At 41.7% G+C, this 20523-nt stretch overlaps 2 protein-coding genes across 4 annotated transcripts; one reads left to right on the top strand and one right to left on the bottom strand.

The window, feature by feature from the left end:
• The first annotated feature begins 692 nt into the window (after positions 1–692).
• On the top strand, positions 693–8719 carry fosl2 (FOS like 2, AP-1 transcription factor subunit). Of its 2 annotated transcripts, XM_088292554.1 has the most exons (5): positions 693–1276; positions 1570–1689; positions 2968–3222; positions 4470–4577; positions 6315–8719. In XM_088292554.1, exons 3-5 carry the CDS (start codon positions 2983–2985, stop codon positions 6867–6869), a joined length of 903 nt encoding a protein of 300 aa, XP_088148680.1. In that variant the 5' UTR covers positions 693–1276; positions 1570–1689; positions 2968–2982; the 3' UTR covers positions 6870–8719. The 2 variants fall into 2 exon arrangements, with proteins under 2 accessions (XP_088148680.1, XP_088148615.1); XM_088292489.1 differs by lacking the exon at positions 693–1276 and having other exon boundaries at positions 1465–1689.
• Positions 8720–10267: 1548 nt separating this feature from the next.
• mocs1 (molybdenum cofactor synthesis 1) lies at positions 10268–20293 on the bottom strand. Of its 2 annotated transcripts, XM_088292187.1 has the most exons (11): positions 20019–20293; positions 18754–18862; positions 16496–16663; positions 15288–15452; positions 14853–14914; positions 13818–13929; positions 13381–13493; positions 13047–13157; positions 12843–12963; positions 12717–12764; positions 10268–11661 (listed from the first exon to the last, which is right to left on the bottom strand). In XM_088292187.1, exons 1-11 carry the CDS (start codon positions 20217–20219, stop codon positions 10814–10816), a joined length of 2058 nt encoding a protein of 685 aa, XP_088148313.1. In that variant the 5' UTR covers positions 20220–20293; the 3' UTR covers positions 10268–10813. The 2 variants fall into 2 exon arrangements, with proteins under 2 accessions (XP_088148313.1, XP_088148395.1); XM_088292269.1 differs by lacking the exon at positions 12717–12764.
• Positions 20294–20523: the final 230 nt, after the last annotated feature.

Genomic DNA, 20523 nt, shown 5'->3' with positions numbered 1-20523 from the left:
TCATTAATATCGTTCAACAAAAGAAAGCTGATTGAACATGTGCTATTAAACCAAAAGCCCGAGGCGCAGTGTGACATAAATGACACATTGGAAAGGTTTGACTTATTTTCAGGTCCAAATGACGCTTTCTTGCAATGAGTCCTTTTCTCAACCCCCACCCCCACCCGCCTCCACCTCCCACGCTGATCCCCCCCCCCCTCTCAGTTGTAGAACTTCCCCTGCTGCTGAAACTTTATTTGACAACTCTGTCTGGCAGAGCCGCGCACGGCAAACAGCTTTAAGGGAGCTGGGCACGACCAGCAGTGTTGATGCAGATTAAAATAGGAACCATAGCCGATTGGATTATACCTAATACGCCATTTCATGAAGCGTAACGTGTCATTTTCTGGGCTCCGTGCCCTTGTTTGTGTAGTGTACATCTGAATTACAATTCAAATTGAACAGCGATTCCTTTCCAATTCTACAAATGGCGAGTCGCTTGTATGGAAGGTCGACTAATGATTTAAATGAACCCACAATGCACAATAAAGCCATTGTGCATGAGACATTGGACCCAGAATATTAATTACCATGGACAGATGCTTGTGGTAATGGCCACAGGTGGTCATTGAGTTTGAAGTCAGGTGCTAGTCACGTGACTCGAGCGTTCTATGAAGGGGGAAAAAACGGATCCAAATGATCCGCGAGGATGCGGATACTGCGAGCTGCACGTCCGCAAAGCGGTGGTGCTCAACGGGGAGGGAATCCCTCCAGTAGCCTACGTCGCGCTGCTTCCTTTACCAAGGAAACCCACACTGTGCACTTTCTGACGCAACTGCCCATTTTAGGAAACATGCGTCAATGGACCGATTCAAGTGCGATAAACAAGCGTGGACCTCACTGTTGCTTCTGACGTACGGAACCGGTCCAGAACCGTCCTCGTACGTTTTTAGGAGTCTATTTCGGTTGTATCCACGGAGTAATTCTTACGCCAGTATCCGCAAGGAAGCATTTAGCGCTGTCTATTTCGCCACTTTATTCAGAAGACGCTCCCCTCCCCTTCGGTTCAAATCGCAACGCCCATTTGCGTGACGTGGGTTCCTTCGTCGGTGTTGAAAAGCAGTTGCACTTCTCGATAGTGCCATTGAAGTGAGTCATCTCTAGGAAGTGTGGTTAAAAAAAGAAAAAAAAAACCCACTACCATCGAAGTGTTCCGTGAACGCCACATATCGCGCGTAATCGGCAAGACGGTGGAAAATACAAAGAAGGAGCGACAGCCCCAAAAAAACGGCTTAAAGTGAGTGTCAACCTGCGTGGATCTTAACTTTAAATTCAAGTTCGCGCACCTTGCACCTCTTGAATAACAAAGGGACAATCGCCTCCATTACGTCGCTGTGATGTTCTTAGTGGCTCAGAAGCCACGGCTGATCCTTTAATCAACTCTTTTCTGGCAAAGTAACAAGCAGTCGAAATCGAGGATTTTTTTACCACCCTGTTGGTGCCTTTGACACGAGCGAGGATTTGCTACCGTAAACTGCGCGTACAACAAGTCTCCTGATATCTTCTTGGTTTTCCTGGATCATGTACCAGGACTACTCCGGGAATTACGACACCTCGTCTCGTGGCAGCAGTACTTCTCCGGCCCAGCCCGAGTCATTCACGAGCGGCAGCAGCACCATCGGAAGCCCAATATCTACCTCAACCTACCAGGTGAGGTAACACTCCACAAGATGAACCTCGACGCAGCTCTGTGTGTGTTGCACCCGTGACTTCTGGACACAATTTATGTGAACCCTGCTCCTGGTATTTTTTTCCGATTGCAAATATATATGTGGCTGCGAATTTAAACATTGGTTGCTGAGCGCAGTAAATGACAAAGAAATTCGAATCCTGCACATTTTATTCACCCAACAAATTACTAACCATGTGATATCTCGTTGCGTGTGAGAAGTGTGGTGATCTTGACTATTGCTCCATATGTAAAGTATGTAACAACCTCTGTGATTTGATGCAAAATAAAAAAAAAAATAATGGTATATAATATTAGCGGCTATTGCGCCTTTGCTGGAGCGTTCGCACATTATTTGTATAAATTAAATATAGCACCTACAAACGTGGAGTTGGACTAGCGCGCAACAGGCACGTGTTGGGCGACAATATCCATTTCGGAATATGGGTGCAATGCATTTAAAAGCACCCTTTTAATGGTCAAATAGTGTTAATGAGTGAGAGGCGGCATCTCCCGTACTCGCCAATAGACACATTTAAATGACAACCGATTTGAAATGATCCGAGCGCGTCGCGCGCTTTGAGTCAACGGCCAAATGGTCGCGGTGAGCGCTTAGCAACACTGGTGACAGAATAGTTTCAGCATACATCCAGAAAGTCGTTATTTCTTTGGGATCTCATGTCTTGCACACATTGGAACTCCGCCACCAGGAACTTTATTTAAGTCCAAATAGGTCTTATATTGTATTTTCAAAATCTGCTTCCCGGAAAACATCGGCATTCTGTTGCGCAATCTGTCTCTAGTAAATGCCCGTATTTTTAAGGCAAGGTCCTCCAAATGTGTGGCGTGTTGCTTCCCGGTTTACTGGAACTGACCGCGTTTCACACGCACTGAACAAATGAGTCACCAGATAAACAAAAAGTTCCACAAGACTGCCGGGATATCCGACGGAAGGTAGGGAATAACTGGAAGAGGAGGACGTGCGTAAATAACGAATAGACGCATGATTAATAGAGTAGCCTCCCCTCAGCCCAAATAGTTGCTCCTAACACCTGCATGTAATCATTTGTCTCCGAGTTTCAGTGGTAAAGACGACTGATAACAGAATACCTTGGGCTTCCCCACATGATTCACAGCTCGTGTCACTCTCCCACTCCACTCCATGTCGACTGAATCATTATTACAACGGGCGGTAATGGTGGAAAATGTGCAATGGGGCTCGAGCCCCCCCTAACCATATGTCCTCTCGCTCCTTCCAGAAATACAGGGTTGACATGCCCGGCTCCAACAGTGCCTTCATTCCCACCATTAATGCAATCACAACAAGCCAGGACCTTCAGTGGATGGTGCAGCCAACCGTCATCACTTCCATGTCCAACCCGTACTCCCGCTCACACCCGTACAGCCATCACCTGAGCAACGGGCAGGGGCTGTTGGGCCACAACCCCCTGGCACGTCCCGGGGTCATTCGCTCCATCGGGGATGCCAGAGGTCGACGCAAGAGGGAAGAACAGGTAAGGCAATGTCCTTTTGGCTGCAAAAAGGAAAAAAATCTTATATTGGAATTTAGCTGCTAGAAAAGTGCGCATTACTTCTGGGAACTGTTATGGTGATCTTGAGTAGGCCTACGTTTGTGAGAATTTTCCAGAAAGTGTTCAGTGATTTTCCACAGAGATTTAGGATGGATAATTTTGGAAATATTTGTAACAAAATGGTAACATTTCATTTAATATATCATATTCCAGAATTAAACGAAACATTCCTATGTAGTAAGTAGACGGCATTACTAAAAAGATTCCTTTCCTTGCCCAAATTCGAGGGCATCACGTAAATTGCTTAATTTTTTTCACTTAATTTGAGATGCAACTTGTAAGAATTTTGCTCGCAAATACAAAGCAAAAAATTAAATAAAAAAAGCGAACAAGCTATGGCTCATTACTCGAAAAACCCGGGGTTACGTTCCAGGACCACCCCTGCAACATGTAGAATCCACATTATGGAAATACCCGATTTCTGTAGTCATGTTTTTTTTATAGCATTTACAGAACTTTTTACAATAATATAAATACATTCAAACACATAACGTAATGAGCGAGAGTGCAATAGATAAGCAAAAAATATAGTACAATAAGCTACTGATTCCTCAATGAGTTAGCAGTTAAACAAATCATTTTTTTTCGAAAGTCATTATCTCACACATCAATAATCATGGCCAAATATGTACACAATGAAAGGAACCTACTGCCATTTCTTTCTTTCCGCTTAAAATGCTTTTTAAGAATTTCAGTGGATGACCTTCAATAATTTACTCCAAAAATTAGGCTACGTTGTGAGGATAATGAATGGATGAAATGCAGCACTTCCTGTTTTGTCCTTTTAAATTTACTTCGTGTCAAACTAAATAAGTGTGCCTCTATCTAGTGGTCAAAAGTGGAATTACGGCGCACTCAAAATACAAGAGTGTTCTATAGAATTTCTATTGAATTTTTAAAAATGGCCTGAATTTCTTTTCACCGTACTCTTGAGCAAGGCACAGAAACAGAGTTGTAGCTGCACCCTTGTCTTCTGTTGTAGTCATACAGAGCTAAAAATGCAGCACCTCGGTGTCAAGGTGTAGTTTCCCCTCAGGATAAATCGGTGTCTTGCAGGCAGACGCACACACATAAACACATTAAATTTTGCATTATGCCTAAAGGCTTTATATGTCATACACGCGTGTTGCCGACACACTACCGCATTCCTTGCTTCTTTTTACCCTCAGCTCACCCCAGAAGAAGAAGAGAAGAGGAGGGTGCGGCGTGAGAGGAACAAGTTGGCCGCCGCCAAATGCCGCAACCGTAGGCGCGAGTTGACTGAGATGCTGCAAGGGGTGAGTAAGAACTTCCAAAGTTCAACAGCGATCATGTCGACATACTGGTCATCACGGGTGTCCGAAGTTCAGCAAGGCGACCATTTGCATGTTTTTATATTGGCCCACCTCATTGTTCATCATAAAATTTAAACACGGCCACGGTATTAAAGGGTAACAAGAAAAGTCTAAATGACAAAAGAGAGCACGGTTTTTTAATTCGATATATTGACCAAAACGGGGTGGTAAAAGAAGGAAATTAATTTTAATACATTTTAGATGCACGAGTAGGAAATTTAGTGGCTCTCACACTGTAATTTGACTTGCGGTGTAAATATTCACTCCATTAATTTCGACTCCATTAAAAATAAATGGACTGAGGTGTGGAGCAGAAGTTTATCAGCAACAACAACAAAAATAAAAAACAAGAATAACAATTTTAAATAAGGAAATTCATTGGTTGCACAGCGAGAGCAAATGAATATTTTAGGCGCAAATATAATTGTCTTAAAATTGTCTATTATATCTTGAATTGCAAAAATAATCATATAAGACATTATATTTTTTATAGAAAATGGTTTTTTTTTAGCTATTACCTTAATACTACATTTTTGCTTTGTCACCAATAAAACCAAGCTAATATTTATTCTTTATGGAATTGGTGTTGGTGGGCCTCTCGCTTCCTTCTATTTTTTTTTTCCCAATATGTGGCCCTCAGTGGAAATAGAACATCTTTGTAGCTGGATCTACTTTTCTTGCCTTACAAATTATGTTGGTGACAATGAAGATCGTGCAGATGGCATTGTTGATGCAAGATCGAATGATGACGAAAGCCGTACACTGCCTGGCAGCAGTGCAAAAGTTTGATGATCTAATATACTCCACACCCCTCGCCCCAACCTGGCAATACTGGTTTGAACTCCCCCTCACCCCCCCATTCCCCGGTCAGTGCATACAAATCCAAGAGAAGTATAAAGCGTTCTCCTTAGCAGCTGTGGACGCACACATGGCATGACGTCTTTACGAGTCACCAACAAAATGAACCAATATGCCAAATTTTCACTGAGCTCAAGCTTGTTGAGACTTCCGAAACTCCCAGGAATGGAATTTGCCATCGGCAGCTGTCTCTGCGTATGCAAGACAGTGGCAAATTGTGATCAGCTCCCGAACGCGGACTGCTGTGAGCTGTTCACACAATACAGCAACACAGCCCGTCGCTTCCACGACGGAAAGAAATGCCTTTCTTTCGCATGGCCATTTTTTGAATTCCAAATAAGGGAATGTCAGTTCCGAGTAACACAGTGTGCTCTGATCGCACACCTCCTCTTTGTTGGGCTCTTTGGAAAACTACTTCCTCATACCTTTGCCCATGAGTCAAAGTTCTCAGACAGCATGTCACCTTATCTTGCACGTCTGTCTCGCACTTGTGATGAAATGTGCATTATGGTTCCTGGCACGCACGCACACACACCCACGCACACACAAACCAACTCGCACCGAAATTGAAGGAGGACACAAACAAAATGATTTATTGCGGTAATCAAAGCAACACTGACCTCTTTTGGTAGACTCGTGTAACTACACTGTTGCAGGTAGCAGCTACTTGGCTAGCTTGCAAGCGAACTAGTTTTTTTTTCGTTTGTAATTATAGTGATTTGCAAAGTAACAAAATGTGTGCCAAACAATACGTATCACACTTTTGAGCTTGGCAGGGCTTCATTCGGTTGTTCACCTGATGCCTCATTTCTGTCTGATCAGGAGACTGAGAAACTGGAGGAAGAGAAAGCCGACTTGCAGAAAGAGATTGAAACCCTCCAAAAGGAGAAGGACAAACTGGAGTTCATGCTGGTTGCCCACAATCCCGTGTGCAAGCTGCCCACCGAGGATTGCCACTCGACTCCGGCGCACCATCAGAACCATCAGCACCATCAACACCAGCAGTGCGCCCCCCTGCCCTTGACCATGCGCCCCAACATGGCAGCCCGGGCCCACGTGAACCACGTGGTGGTGAAGCAAGAGCCGGACGACGCGGTGGAAGCGGCGGGCAAACCTCAGCATTCCGTCATCAAGCCCATCTGCCTCGGCGGGATGTACTGTACGGACGGCGACAGCCTCAACACGCCGGTGGTGGCGGCGTCCACCCCGGCCGCCACGCCCAACGCCCCCAACCTCATCTTCACCTACCCGAGCATGCTGGAGCCAGACAGCCCCTCGCCCTCCTCCGAGTCGTGCTCCAAGGCCCACCGCCGCAGCAGCAGCAGCGGCGATCAGTCGTCGGACTCCCTCAACTCGCCCACCCTGCTGGCCCTGTGAGAGGGGCCGCAAACCAAAACACTGTGGCCCAAGGCAAGCGCCGGAATCAAAAGACCCTCGAGCACATCTGGACTATGTGAGCCGTGCCCCACATTTGGCAGGGAGACCCCACAAGGGCTACGCTGCGTGTTCCTTCTCGTCCCGCTTCAGTCTGCTCGGTCGGACTCGTACAACGTGTATGTGGCAATCCTTAACAAGTCAACGCTTTGCCATTTCAACTCTTACTGTGTCAACTTGTTTACTCAAGACTCTTTACTCCCTTCAAATCTGGCCTTTGGGAGTTCAGATAATAAATGAGTTCCTAATAAATATATATAGACATAAATATATTTTTTTGAAGAAAGAATTAAAAGCCATGACCACTTGCACTCTGCCAAGACGAATCAACAGATCACTAAAAGAGGTCACAGCACGAGAGACAATGAGCAAACACTTCGTCGTCTTTTATTTTCATTTCAGATGTGCCCTGCCCCCCCCCCCACCCGCCAACCTGCCCTCTGACCTTGATTCACCTCTTTAACTGTATTTTATGTGCTGATAAAAAAAAAAGTGTTTTTGAGACATCGTCTTTTCCCTCATCTGCCTGTAGAAAAGCATCATGGTCTTCGGTGTTACAAATTGATGGCGCCTTCGTCGAAGCGCTCTTCTATTTTGCCAATGTGGCTTGACTACGTTAGTATTGGTGTGCTTCACCTCAGTGGTTCTGTACTCTTGACAACAGTTTTAAGACAAATGTGTGTGCATTACATTGATGCCAGGCATCTCGCTGTGGTTATCCTGTCATGAAAGAACACAGGCTGTGTGATATTCTCACCAACGGGAGAAAAGAAACAAACTGGGCCCTTGTGCAACATCAGGAATTTTTTTCCAACATTTCAAAGACGACGTAGAAGTTCTTTCACTGGCTCTCACGTTTCGCCCTTTTTGCTCGCGTGGAAGAAAAAAGAAAAAAAAAAAGGTCTTACCTTTGTCAACACCGCCACATAAGGCAAGTCAGGTTTAACAAAACCAAAAAGGGTTGTATGACACTTAGAATCCTTTTCTTTGTTCGTCTTTGTGTGAGGAAAAAAGGAGGGATTTTTGCTCTAATATGAAAAAGAAGCCACTGTGGTCTAACCAGACTGTCACCAGCTGCCAATGATGTCAACCCTGTTTATACTGTGTTTGTAAAGCTGTCTTTTTTAAGTAAAAAAAAAAACAAAACAACAAAAAAAAACTCCGTGGACGCCTGAATGGCTTAAAACAATAGATCATAAAGAGTGTTTTGCAATACAAAAGAAATAGTAATAAGACTACTTGCCTGGGATGAAACATGAACACCATGGGAGGAGATTATTTTTTATTTACTTTAAGGGACAAAGATTTTGGTGATTGCACTAAGAAGGACAAAGCAGTGATAGTCAAGGCGCCAATCTACGCTTCAAACATTCCTAAAGACTTGCTAAGGAGTTAAAGTTAACTGATCATGCGCTGAATGCAGACAAATTGACATTTTCATACAATATGCTGCTACATGGGTGGACATTTTTCCCCGTTTGACATTTGGGTTTCATGCACATGCAAGAAGTCATCTCAGCTCCTATGTGGAAAAAAAAAACTGATAACCAAAACGAGAGTCTGTTTCTGTATGTGAAGATTGTCTGCAGCTCCTCAACTCACAGGAAAGCCATTGACGTAAATCTTCTACTGTACATGTCATCTACTGTCACTGTCTATTGCCTGTTTTGAACTACTATTACATATTTTACAAATGCTTTAACTGTCAAAAAAAATTAAAAAAAACAGCAATATGTAAATAGCTGTGTTTGTTAATTTAAATAAATCGTAATAAAATTAATTTCCAACTTGCACTCTCTCTTTTTTTAAACTTTATTTTTTATTAACGTATAATATGCAAGGGTGTGCAAAAATTCATACATTATTGATAGCGATTATGCTACAAAGGCTGCTAAAGTGAGAATGTAAGTGCCTAATCAAATCAACACAAGCTATAGATGCAACTGTTCATCTTGAAAAGTGAGAACTTGTAAAGAAAGAAAAGCAACCATGGTGAGAAGCTATTTGTCGCCACCCAGTGGCTAAAGTGTAGGACTGCAAGACAAATGTTGGGACGTACTGTTGTTTGACTACATTGACTAGATTTACTGTGACCTTAACATTTCTAGCAGAAAATCTGAAGTGTATTTTAAGATGGAACCAAAAAGTTACTGTATACACTATGTACACTTGCACTATATGAATAATATGATCACTATGATATATCCATTATGCTAGCTGCTTCTCCTCATGAGGGTCGCGGGGGTGCTGTGAATATCTATAAATACGAAAATAAATACCGGCACTTTAAAACACCCCTCTCAGGTCTTAATATTTGGTTAATCCAGAAAACTGTGTAACTAGGAAAAAGCACTGTGCAAAAGTTTTGTTTTTTTGGTAACCTTTATCTACCAAAGCGTTTTGCTTTAATTCTCTAGTATGTATAACTTAAAAGCATTACACTGGTCAAAAAAATCAAAATGTGGCATGCCCCCTGAAAATGGAAAATAAGTAAGGATTAGAAGGAATTTATTAGTTTTAGCACTTTATTTTTTTTAACATTTAGATATAATCTATAATTTCAGAGATACTTTATTTATATTTTTTAGCACACATTATACAGTATATTTTAATGAACTGGGTGATGGGAGTTTTATTGTGGCACTGTGATTGTAACATTTATGTTTTATTAATGTGAGCATTTTTGTATTTCCAAGTTCATGAACACACTAGATTCATTGCCAATAGTAGAGTGGCAACTGGACTGGCAAAGCATTTGCTAAAGGTGACAGCTGCCACCCCTTGCAAGTTGCAACCCTGTAAAACCACTTTTGCGTTTTATTCTTTTACTCTTATCGAATAAGGTTGAATCAGTACATCTCCTGAGTCTCTGATGGTGTAGTGGTCCACTCGCCTGACCTGAGTGCCGGTAGCGTGGGATCAGTTCCCACTTGCTGGCGGTCTCTGTGTGTGCCCTGCGAATGACAAGTAACCAGTTCAGGGTGTGGTGTGCCTTTCGCCCGTAATCAGATGGGATGTCTTTGAGGGTCATGTTTGTGACAGATGAGCGCAAAATATTTTCTACTCTGACTGGAGGATCAGCAGGAAGTGTTCCTGACTTACAAATGGTCGCTCCAACTTTCCAGTGAGCGAAGCTGCATAAGAGGGTATTTACGTCATTTCCTCTTTCAGACATCACCATGGAGATTTGGGTCTGGTGTACGTCAGCAGCCACCACAGGAGGTACGTACTCCTGTCCTTCACACTCTTATCAAATCCAATACAACGGTTTGTAGGTGTGTATGTGTAAAAAATATGTTTTTAGTACTTTGGCACCTCTCCTGTAGTTAAAGACAACCATATTTAATGTAAATATTTATTTTACAAACAAATTAAACAGCTGGGACCACTGGCAGCAAACTGCAACTTTTAAAATGTTGACAAAAACACATCAATCATAACATCCAGAACATCCTGTCTTGGATGTTACTTATAATCTATCTAATCTGTTACTTTGACAAGGGAACTCATTCAATACATAAGACATACATATATGTTTTCAAAAACGTAGTCCCCGCCTCCCAAAGACGTATTTATACGTCTTAGCTTTTTTTTTTTTTACGTCATAGCTCCGTGTTTTTATAGCATTAGAACACAATATTCTGTTGGCCTTGTCAAATCAGTCAAAATCCAAAAAAAAGATGGAATTGAGGGATTTCCTCTTGTAAAAAATTCTGGGATTAAATGAGTTAAATGTGTGTTTAATTCCCTCCTTCTGTCAGCTTGAAGACTGAACTCTTAGAATCTAAAATAGATAGGGCAAGCCCAGTAAGTTTAAGGCTCAATGTCAGCTAAAAGCTTTCTGAGGGAAAACCTCAAAGGAACAAATTTCACAGCATGTTGTTTCGTCAAGAAGGTCGTAAAAAGTCCCTCTTCCCCCCAGTCTTACTCAGTAGTTGTATGTCAGTAATGATGATGTCATGGCTCACAGCCTTACACATGTCATAAATAGTCAGCGCTGCTATGGAAACCGCAGTCAAAGCCTCCATCTCGACACCTGTCCTGCCGGTGGTGCGACAGGTAGCCGTGACGACCACGGCATTGCGTTGCTCATCCAAGTCCAAGGTGACTGAGGTGTGGTCTAAAGGGAGCGGGTGACAGAGCGGGATGAGGGCCGAGGTCTGTTTGGAGCCCATGATGCCGGCCAACTGGGCCACCGCCATGGCGTCGCCCTTAGCCAGCTGGTTTTTCCGCAGCAGTCCAAAGGCAGAGGGGCCCAACAGGATGGTGGCGCGGGCGTTGGCTACTCGACGTGTTGGGGCTTTACCGCCAACATCCACCATGCTTGCTCGGCCTTGGGCGTCTGTGTGCGTCAGCCGGGCGTCTGGGGTACCATCCAGGTGAGCGCCGCCTGTGTCACTTGCAGACTGTGAGATGTGGGGGTCTTGGCTAGAAGTGCTGTTGTGACATTGTCTAATGCTGTGTTGTGGAGAGATGACTCGAGACTTCATTAGTAAGTGTCGAAGACTATCATTTGTTTGGGGTTTGTAACTCGCAGTGTTGGTCTGATAAAGGGAGGCAGTTTGACCGCCATTTAAGTCATACAAGTGTTGTTGTACTTTGATAAAGGGTTGAGTCTGTTTCTTTTCATTGAGACGGGAGGCCTCACTCATTTTGTCGGTTGAGAAGCAGTCATTGTCTGCTCTGTGGTCGCCAAGGCACATAAGGCTTGCTCTATTAAGGACTTGCTTTCCGCCTGGAGGGCACATAAGAGGAGATATTTTTGTAATACGCTGAGTGACAATGTAGAAACACTACAGGATGCCTTTTGAAACGTGTATTTGGGAAATGCTGGAACAACAAAGTATCGTTCAAGTATACCCTTCAACAAAAATGTCTACATGGTTCTAATTAACAGTGGCCCGTGTCCACTATGTGACAGTATCGGGCAATCCACAGTTCACTGATGCTGTCCCGGCCGAGCCAGTAGAAATTAAGCCAATAAATACAATGATATGAACAAGTTCTTGCTTTTTAATACTAAATGTTCGGTAATTTGCGTATTATCCTCTGAAATTGATCAGTCATCATTGAGATTTGTACCCGGCCGCACACATTTTTTTGCGCTTCAGGTTAAATTCTTCCCTAAGGAATTGCCTGAACAAGACATAAAGAGCAGCAAATTCAGTTCCGTTTCACACTGCCCAAAAAAAAAGAAAAAAAAAAAGAACATAACATGCCCAAAAAAAAATACGACACACAAGTAAGATTTTCTAAAAGTTTTAAATAATATGCTACAACGACATTAAATATGAAATAACCATTGAAACATCCTGTATTATATCACTGAAAATATCGGAATATCACCACCTTACTGTGCGACATTACAGGTTGCCTTGCAACACAAAGATGCTTCACAGAGAATATCCATAAATGTTCATATTGACTGACACCGACAGGTCTTAATTTGAAAATGTGCTTCATAATTGTGCTTGTAATTGCAGTGGTCTGAAACTACAAAAAAAAAAAGATCATAAAGAGAGACGTTTTGAATATTTTGGTAATCCGACAGAACCTCCATATGAGAAAAAAAACATCTCCGAGGGCTTTATTATTTTTTTAAACGCAGAAAATGTGATCTTGTACTTATTAGATTGTATGGCTGTACCAAATGTTATAACTTGTAAGTGAGACATTGATTCAAATGTCCATAACTTGCCAATCAATAGCCAAAAGTGTGGAAGGTGTGACTTTTTTACTTCACAACAGACTAGTGTGAGAGTTTGTACGTACAGCAGCAGCATCACCCACCGATGAGGATCATAGGTCTGTTCTTCATTTGGGAAATATTGAACATGCCTGAAAAGCCATCACTCCCCGTTAACACCGCACAAGAGCACGTGTGAAAAGAAAAGATGTTCAAACACACAATCTTACCTGCGTGTTGTTTCTTCTTCCGGCCCACAGCAGCGCTTATTGTTTGCAGCAAGTCTTCATCTGACGCTCCGGAGCGCAACGCATCTCTCAGGGACACTTCAGAGTTACCGAACAAACACACCTGAGGACACATGGGAGGAGTGTTATGTTGGATGTCAGAAACCCCAAAAGAGACACACAAAAACACATGCACACGCTATTTACCTTGAGGTTGCCATCTGCGGTGATGCGTAAGCGATTACACGAGCCACAGAAATGCTCAGACATGGAGGTGATGAAGCCAACCTGTCCTTTGAAGCTCGGCACTTTGAATGTCTGTTGGAACACGCAGACCAAGGTGAAATGTGTCATTGGAAAAATACAGGAAGACTCAAAATTAATAAGTGGTATGAATGTGAGTGTGTGCTTGCTTTAGAGGTGTCTAAATAATTGACAACTAGCCGATTATCAAATTACTCAACAACTATTTCGATCACCTAACTTTATGGTTGTATTTTTCCTCTCTGAAAAAAATCTAAATCATGACTTGAAAATAGACCTTTGCTGTGTCTGAGTGTCCGGTTTGAAGCGTTTCCAGGTCGGGCCACTGCTGCCTGATATGATCCAACATCTCCTGGTAGCTCACCATCTTCTTAAAGTTCCATTTGTTGCCTGCACAGAGAAGAAGACAAACAGTGTGTTATTGCAGGAATGCCACATCATGTGACAGTGATGAAACGGCCATTCTGTCTGCTGGAGTGGCGTGGAGATCAATTCCCGTGATGATACTCTTAGTATGGGTATCGATTAGCAGACTGACATTGGCAGCACACAAGGAGCAGAGCGTAAATGTATACGTGAGAAAGACTGCAGCTGTAAATCTCTCATTTTGTGGAGCCGATCAATTACATCATTGATTGATCAGCAATTTAAGACATTAAGGCCGATCACAAAATGCTAAATCTCGCCGAACAGATAGGCGTGAAGTCTACTAACCATCAAAAGGCATGTATTCGATGAAGCGCACTTCCAGAGGCTTCTTCTCTGTGAGAGCAACAAAATCAAGCAGTTCGTCTTCATTGAGGCCTCGCATGACCACACAGTTGACCTACAGCAGACGGCACACAACAACAGGCAGCAGTTAAACGCCCATTTCAAGTTTTTTTTTAGCTTGTTTTGTCACAAATGTGGTGGTGCAAAGTCTGAACCCAAGATATGTTGATATTACCGATTTCGCCTCCCCTGCATGTAAAAATAACAAATAACAAACAATTACATTAAATTAGAATCCATATGAGTTCCTTGGTCCGTGCTTTTTTTTTTTTTTCAATCCAGTAATGCCAACAAAGTCATCATTAATAAAATACACTGAATTTAGATATTTCCTGTTCCGCTACATGAGCGAGAAGGGAAGATATATTTAATGAATGTGTGAGAGATATGAGGTCAAAGGTGGAGACAAGAAAATACTTTGGCGCTGCTGGGATGTGGCAGTGCTGAGCTCCATTAGCGCATTGCATCCAAGTGCAGCGCACTTCCCAGAAAGACTGAAACCACGAGAGGGAGCCTCTGCTGGTTGAGGACGTACAGATCTAGCCGTCACGGTGAACCGGGAGTCCGGCATGATCTTTTCAATTCATTTGTATTGAGGTAACTTTGTTTGGCTCCAATAAATTAATCATAACTCATCAAATTAGTGATTTAGATTTGTTATATACCAGACATTGCTGGTCATTTGTTTTTCTTGATTGTTGAACGATGTGGAATTGATTGAAGCATAATTATTAAGCCTTTAAAAAAAAAAGTGCCAATTATGGTTGAAATTTAAATTTAAATATCTAACATAAATAATCTTCTAGTTTGAGTTCATATTTTTATATTGGAATCGCCAAGTCATGAACCTCACTATACGTCACTCTGCTGTCCTTTTTTTTTTTTTTTTTTTGGCTGTTATCTTTTTTTTTTCCTCTGTCTGTCCCCTCTCAAACCTCCTTGTTCTGTCCGACTGTATTTATAAGAATACAAAAGTACCTTGACTGGGTTGTAGCCCATTTCAATGGCCTTATCAATGCCTTCCATGACCTTGTGAAACCCTGCGAAAAAGAATGTGAACGTTAAACAAACTCTCATATCTTGTATTTGACAAATTTTGGCTTGTCTTTGCCTGGCTGCGTCCTTAACTCAAGTCTTGGTAACTTTTTCGTGATTTAAAAAAAAAGGAAGCAGAATGCGCTAGAACTTTCTTTCTCTTATTTCTCCCTCTCCATGGCTCCATCTGTGCATTCCATCCGTACGCCCACGACGCAGAGCTGAGCCTGCTGTCACTTTGCAGCCTCCAAGTGAGACTGACCCACATCAGGGTACAAAAAAATGTAGCAGGGAGTCGCAGTTGTAGGGAGCCTCCTCTATTTGTTTATTCCTCACTATTCCTACATTGCACCTTAAAGTTCAAGCGAAACTTTATACCTTTTCGCCTGACAATGAACTCAAACTTGGCAGGTACTAGTGAGTCCAAACTGATGTTGATCAGGTCCAAGCCCGCATCTTTGAGCTGAGGCAACAGTCTGGCCAGGTTCATGCCATTTGTTGTCACCGCGATGGTCTTCAGACCCTCCAATTTTCTCAATTCAGCTGCAGAGGCAAGAACAATTACAGGGGAAATATTTTAAAGGAGAGGGGAAAAGGAACGGAATGGTCACAGCATTAACATTTACCTGACAAACTGTTATTACATCATCTGACAATGTGAGCACCTGTCTTGCACAATTGTGGGATACGTGTTTTGATCATAAACGCAAACATCGGGACTAAACAGAGAGTGCAAAAAATTCTTGTACTATATCATTTGGAAATCTTACTACCTATTATGTGTTCAAAAATAAGACTTTTAAAAGACATTCGAACACCAAGTTAGGCCTTGTTTTAAGATTAATGGCACAATCAAAATCCACTCACAAGATACTCCCAGCCGGTTAAGAAAGCTGGCTTGTGTTCTATGCTTCTGACACCGGAAGCCCTAGCAGGAAGTAAGCAACCTCTGCCACTAGTCGCGCTTGCTTTTTTTCTTTTTTTTTCTCCTGAAAAGTAAGGACGGGAGTACTTTAAAAGGACGAAGACCCGTATGGGGACAGAGGTTTACTTTTATGAAGGACGGAGCGGTATGAACAGGGTAAAGTTTTTTTAACCATAAGTGTTTCACTGATTTGGCAAAGTTATGGTTCTACGCTTGACTGACCAGCATTTTGTATCACATGGACAACCCTTAAAACTGAATCGTTGCGTGATGCCGTTTGCTCCACTTTAGCCGACAGAATCAGTATGCACTGTTTTATGTAGGTAGTAAGTATACAAACGAGTCTTTGACCTACATGAGGTTCCATGACACGCAAATATGGATGACTAAACGGATGTCTTGATGGCAAATGTTGGGATTCCATGCTCTACTTCCTGTACTCGCCTGCCCTGTTGCAACGCTTTAATGTCAGTCACAGCTCTGTGATCCTTGTGGCGTGCACGTAGCTAACTTGTGCAGTAATACATTAGACAAGCTTGATGTGATGCGACTAATCAGCTGCCCTTGCTGCATATTCATTCATGGAATCGATCATTTGGTCCATCTGTAAAGTCACACGGGAACGGGCCGACAATTGCATCAAGTTGTCAGAATGTGTTACCAATGATATCCAGCACATCGGGTCTGATGAGCGGCTCTCCTCCAGTGAGACGAATCTTCTCCACGCCCTCCTTGACAAAGAGGCGGGCGAGGGTTAGGACTTCTGTCGTGGACAGAAGCTGGTCTCGTGGTGTCAGCTTCACGCCTTCCTCTGGCATACAGTACTGACCTGAAAATGACCAGGACAAAGAAAAACAAGATGGAGTTGAGATGCATCTAAATTAATTGGCAAGAAATCATGATTTTTTAAAAAAATAAATTTTTTAGAATAAAAAATTCATAGCGTAAAAAGATTTGATTTTCCTGAGTATTTCTTTCAACGTTAAGCCACAGTTGTTCATATACAATAAATCCAGAAAGTATTCAGAGAATTGACTTTTTCCGTTTCTGTTTTGTTAGTCATATTGCAAAATGGAGTACATTGTGATTTCCTCCAAAATTGACAACCGACCCCATATTGGCAACTTGAAATACGGGAAAAACTAAGTAAGCATACATGCATGAGTATTCACAACTTTTGTTCAATACCTTATTGACCTTTGGCAGCAAGTACCGCCTCAAGTATTTTTGAATATGTTGGCACACCTATCATTTGGCAATTTTGTCAGGACACAGCCATTTTCAGATGTAATCAGAAATGTTCTGTCTGAATCTGGGCAGTGGGTGGGCCACCCATAGACACTCACAAAGTCAAAATCAAAGCCCCTCCATTGATTTCCTGGCTGTGCGCTTGAGGTCGTTGTCCTGTTGGGTGTTTAACACTTGTCCCATTCTGAGGCCCTGAGCACTCAGGAGCAAGTTTCCAAGCCTGAGTTCCTCCAAACATGACATTCGGCATTCACACCACAGTTCAATCTTTGTCACTTCAGGCTAGAGTTTGGTTTTTCCTGGTCTGAGAGTTCTTTGTGTACCTTTGGACAAACTCCAGGTGGGCTGCAATGTGGAGTGGCTTCTGCCTGGCCACTTTACAATACAAGGCCTGAAAGGTAGATTGGTGCGGAGGTGGTTGTTCTTCTGGAAGGTGATCCTCTTTCCACAGAGGAACACTGCAGCTGTGACAGCGACTGCCCTCTTCCTCGATTGCTCATCTTAGCCAGCTCCAGATGAATTTTGAACAGACAGGTGTGGGCCTTTCCAAATAATTTCCAATTAACTAAATTTACAGAAGCCGGTCTTTTTAATAATGAATATAAAAATAATTAGAATTAAAGGAGGACCTGGAAACAATGCACTCAATTTTGAGCTTTGTGGCAAAGGTTGAGAATTGTTATGACCGTGTGATTTTTACATTTTGTCAACGTATTTTAAAAAATCATCTACTTTCGTTGCACACTTGAGTACAATGACTATAAAGGGATTTCTGATTCTGATTTCATGTTGTCATTATCAAATGTTACGTGCAAAATATTTGGCAAAAAAATTCATGTAAATCAAATTTGAAATAAGGCTGTAAAAAAAGCATGAAATAATGAAAAGGACTGTAAATATTTTCTGGATGCACTCTATATGAACAACAGGAACAACTGGATATCGTTCAACTTTTTTTTAAATGAGTAAACTCAGATTTTTATCTGTTACATTAAAGCATGCGGAAGTATGTATGTGCACGATACTGTTCTAATTCTTAACATGTTACCTGGCAATACGTGGTTTAGTACATACTAGTAGATGATTACTTTTGCGTGTTTAAATAAGATTTGTCTAAAGTTCAACTTTTTAATTGAGTCAACTCCTTTTTATTGGGCTTGATTTGAGTCACGTTTAAAGTCAATGATGATTCTTTATTTTTCTGCACTTTGCAGGTTATATTAACATGGTAGTACACAACTTTCCTAGTGCCACAACTTTTCATTATTTATGTAGGAATAAAAGGTTGGTACGTATAATTTGCCAGTTTTATGACGAGAAAAATAACAATAAATTAAATAACCCGTTGAGAAGCTGGTATATATATAAATAGTTTGTCATTCTCTGCTCGGGCCTCAACAACACTTCTCCGCAACTCAGTAACTCAAAAGAGTCCAAATCCAGCCTATAGATGACAACTGTAAAGAGACACTTGGACGGGCTGAACATTAGCCCTTACATAATAGGTCAGCATGTAACAAAAGTTGTCAGCACTAAAATTCACCCTCTTGAAAAACTTGAGTGATGTTATTTTTTTCAAAGACAAATTTCAGCACAGATTGTAAATTGTATTGAAAAAATGGACCATCCCGACCAGATTATCCATTTAACAGTCATGGCAGGTGGACTTACAGCGCAGGTTGCATTTCTCAGTCAGGGAGATGCGTAAGTAATTGTGTCTCCGGCCAAAGTTGTCCATCAAGAATGATGAAAAGGGAATATTGTCCTCCCTAAGTTTCTCCTAGAAAAAAGTCATATGACAGGTCATTCCGAGTAACAACAGCAAAAAAAATTACTTTTCTATGGTTAATACACTTCTAAACCCATTAGTTTTCAATTGTTATGTGCATATTTTGTATCCTTGCGCAGATTTGTGAATACAAGAAACTGTATTGTAATCAATTGAAAACTACAGGATTGCATTGACTTCTGCTATATTCATATCGACAGTAAAGCACATAAAACACCACTGCTGCTTTTTGAAACTGAAATTGTACAATGCATTTATAACAGCTGGCTGAACTAAAAAGCCGGCTAATCGAACAGGCTGAATGATTATGACTTTTGTTGCAATAGTTATGCTGTGCAATGTGTGTAAAGGCGAACACAAGACTTGGCGTTTGATGACACATGCTCTACTAAAATCACACGACCTTAGCCTCACTGTGAAATCAATTGCTCTTTTGTTCACAAATTTAGTGTTCCCAAAAGGCACTATTAAGTCACATCAAACGTTTTTTTGTCTCAAAGAGACACTTCCAGCACAATAAAATTGAGAACTTTGGGTACAAGCCTGGAAATACTGAGACAATGATATATATATTTGGGCTTGGCGAGTGAAGTACTGCTGGTATACTGTTTTTCAACATGCTTGAAACTTATTATCTGCAAAATTTGGTCTTTCTGCAAGAACGGCTTGACAAAATCAAAGACACAAAATCAATAATACGTCAGCAATCTGTTAGCAGAGCTGAAAGATCTGAGGACAGTGCTTAGTCTCTAGAAGCACATTTTTATGGGTTGCAATGATAAACGATGATATACTGATCCGCATTCTTTTCCATTAGTAATGTCTAGTGTCATTTCAGGTCAGTGGCAATAACTCAGCATCCACACACTTTCTCAGAAGGAATTGCAGATTCTCATCTTTGGTGGATGGCTATTCAACAATAACTATTTGTAAACAATATATTCTACACTGCTATCCTAGTCATGTTGAATTTCAAATTAAAATTGGTTTCAAAGAACAATACATAACACAAATGATCAGAAATGCATAGGTATGTATGCAGTTATAATTAGCCTTAACTCCACCAAGTATTATACTGGTTAATATGTTGCTCCACGCGTCTAAATAAGTTATTATATTATTGACAGTTAGATTAGAATGACATTACCTGTCTAATCAAGATTTTCGTAGATGTGTTAACATCGGGAGAAGCTAAAGTCGAATCCCCAAATTCAAGTTTGTTCTTCTTATGAGTCCCACTAGAGAAGGGTCTCCGATTAGCTCCATTAATGCACTGTACCAAGAGTTTTCTGACATTTCGGACACTCCAGTGCGTTTCTTGTAAGCCGGAGCGCAGGTTAGAAGCCATTGTGTTATTTGTATTCTGTGCCCATGAGTTGACAGAACTCTGCTATCAGTTTTAGCGAGATAAACACCAGAGTGAACTCGAACGGAAGAGCAAAGGGCGTCGTCTTTGGGAGCCAATAGTGGCACTGAACGTCACTTCTAATTGCACCCTGGGAAATGTAGTCTATCGTGGAGTAAACTTTCATTATGATATGTACTTATTCGAAACTGTACTCCTTATCATATTTTCTTTGTAGCTGAATCTACAGCTGACCTTTATGGCAAGCCATTTGAGCATTTATTCCATATCCTTGATATCAGACATT

Source organism: Idiotropiscis lumnitzeri, chromosome 1 (assembly GCF_059441095.1).
Source record: "Idiotropiscis lumnitzeri isolate Australia: NSW breed Sydney's pygmy pipehorse chromosome 1, RoL_Ilum_1.0, whole genome shotgun sequence".
Lineage (NCBI taxonomy): Eukaryota > Metazoa > Chordata > Actinopteri > Syngnathiformes > Syngnathidae > Idiotropiscis > Idiotropiscis lumnitzeri.
Note: the sequence above shows the minus strand (reverse complement) of the source record. Positions and strands in the feature narration are given on the sequence as shown.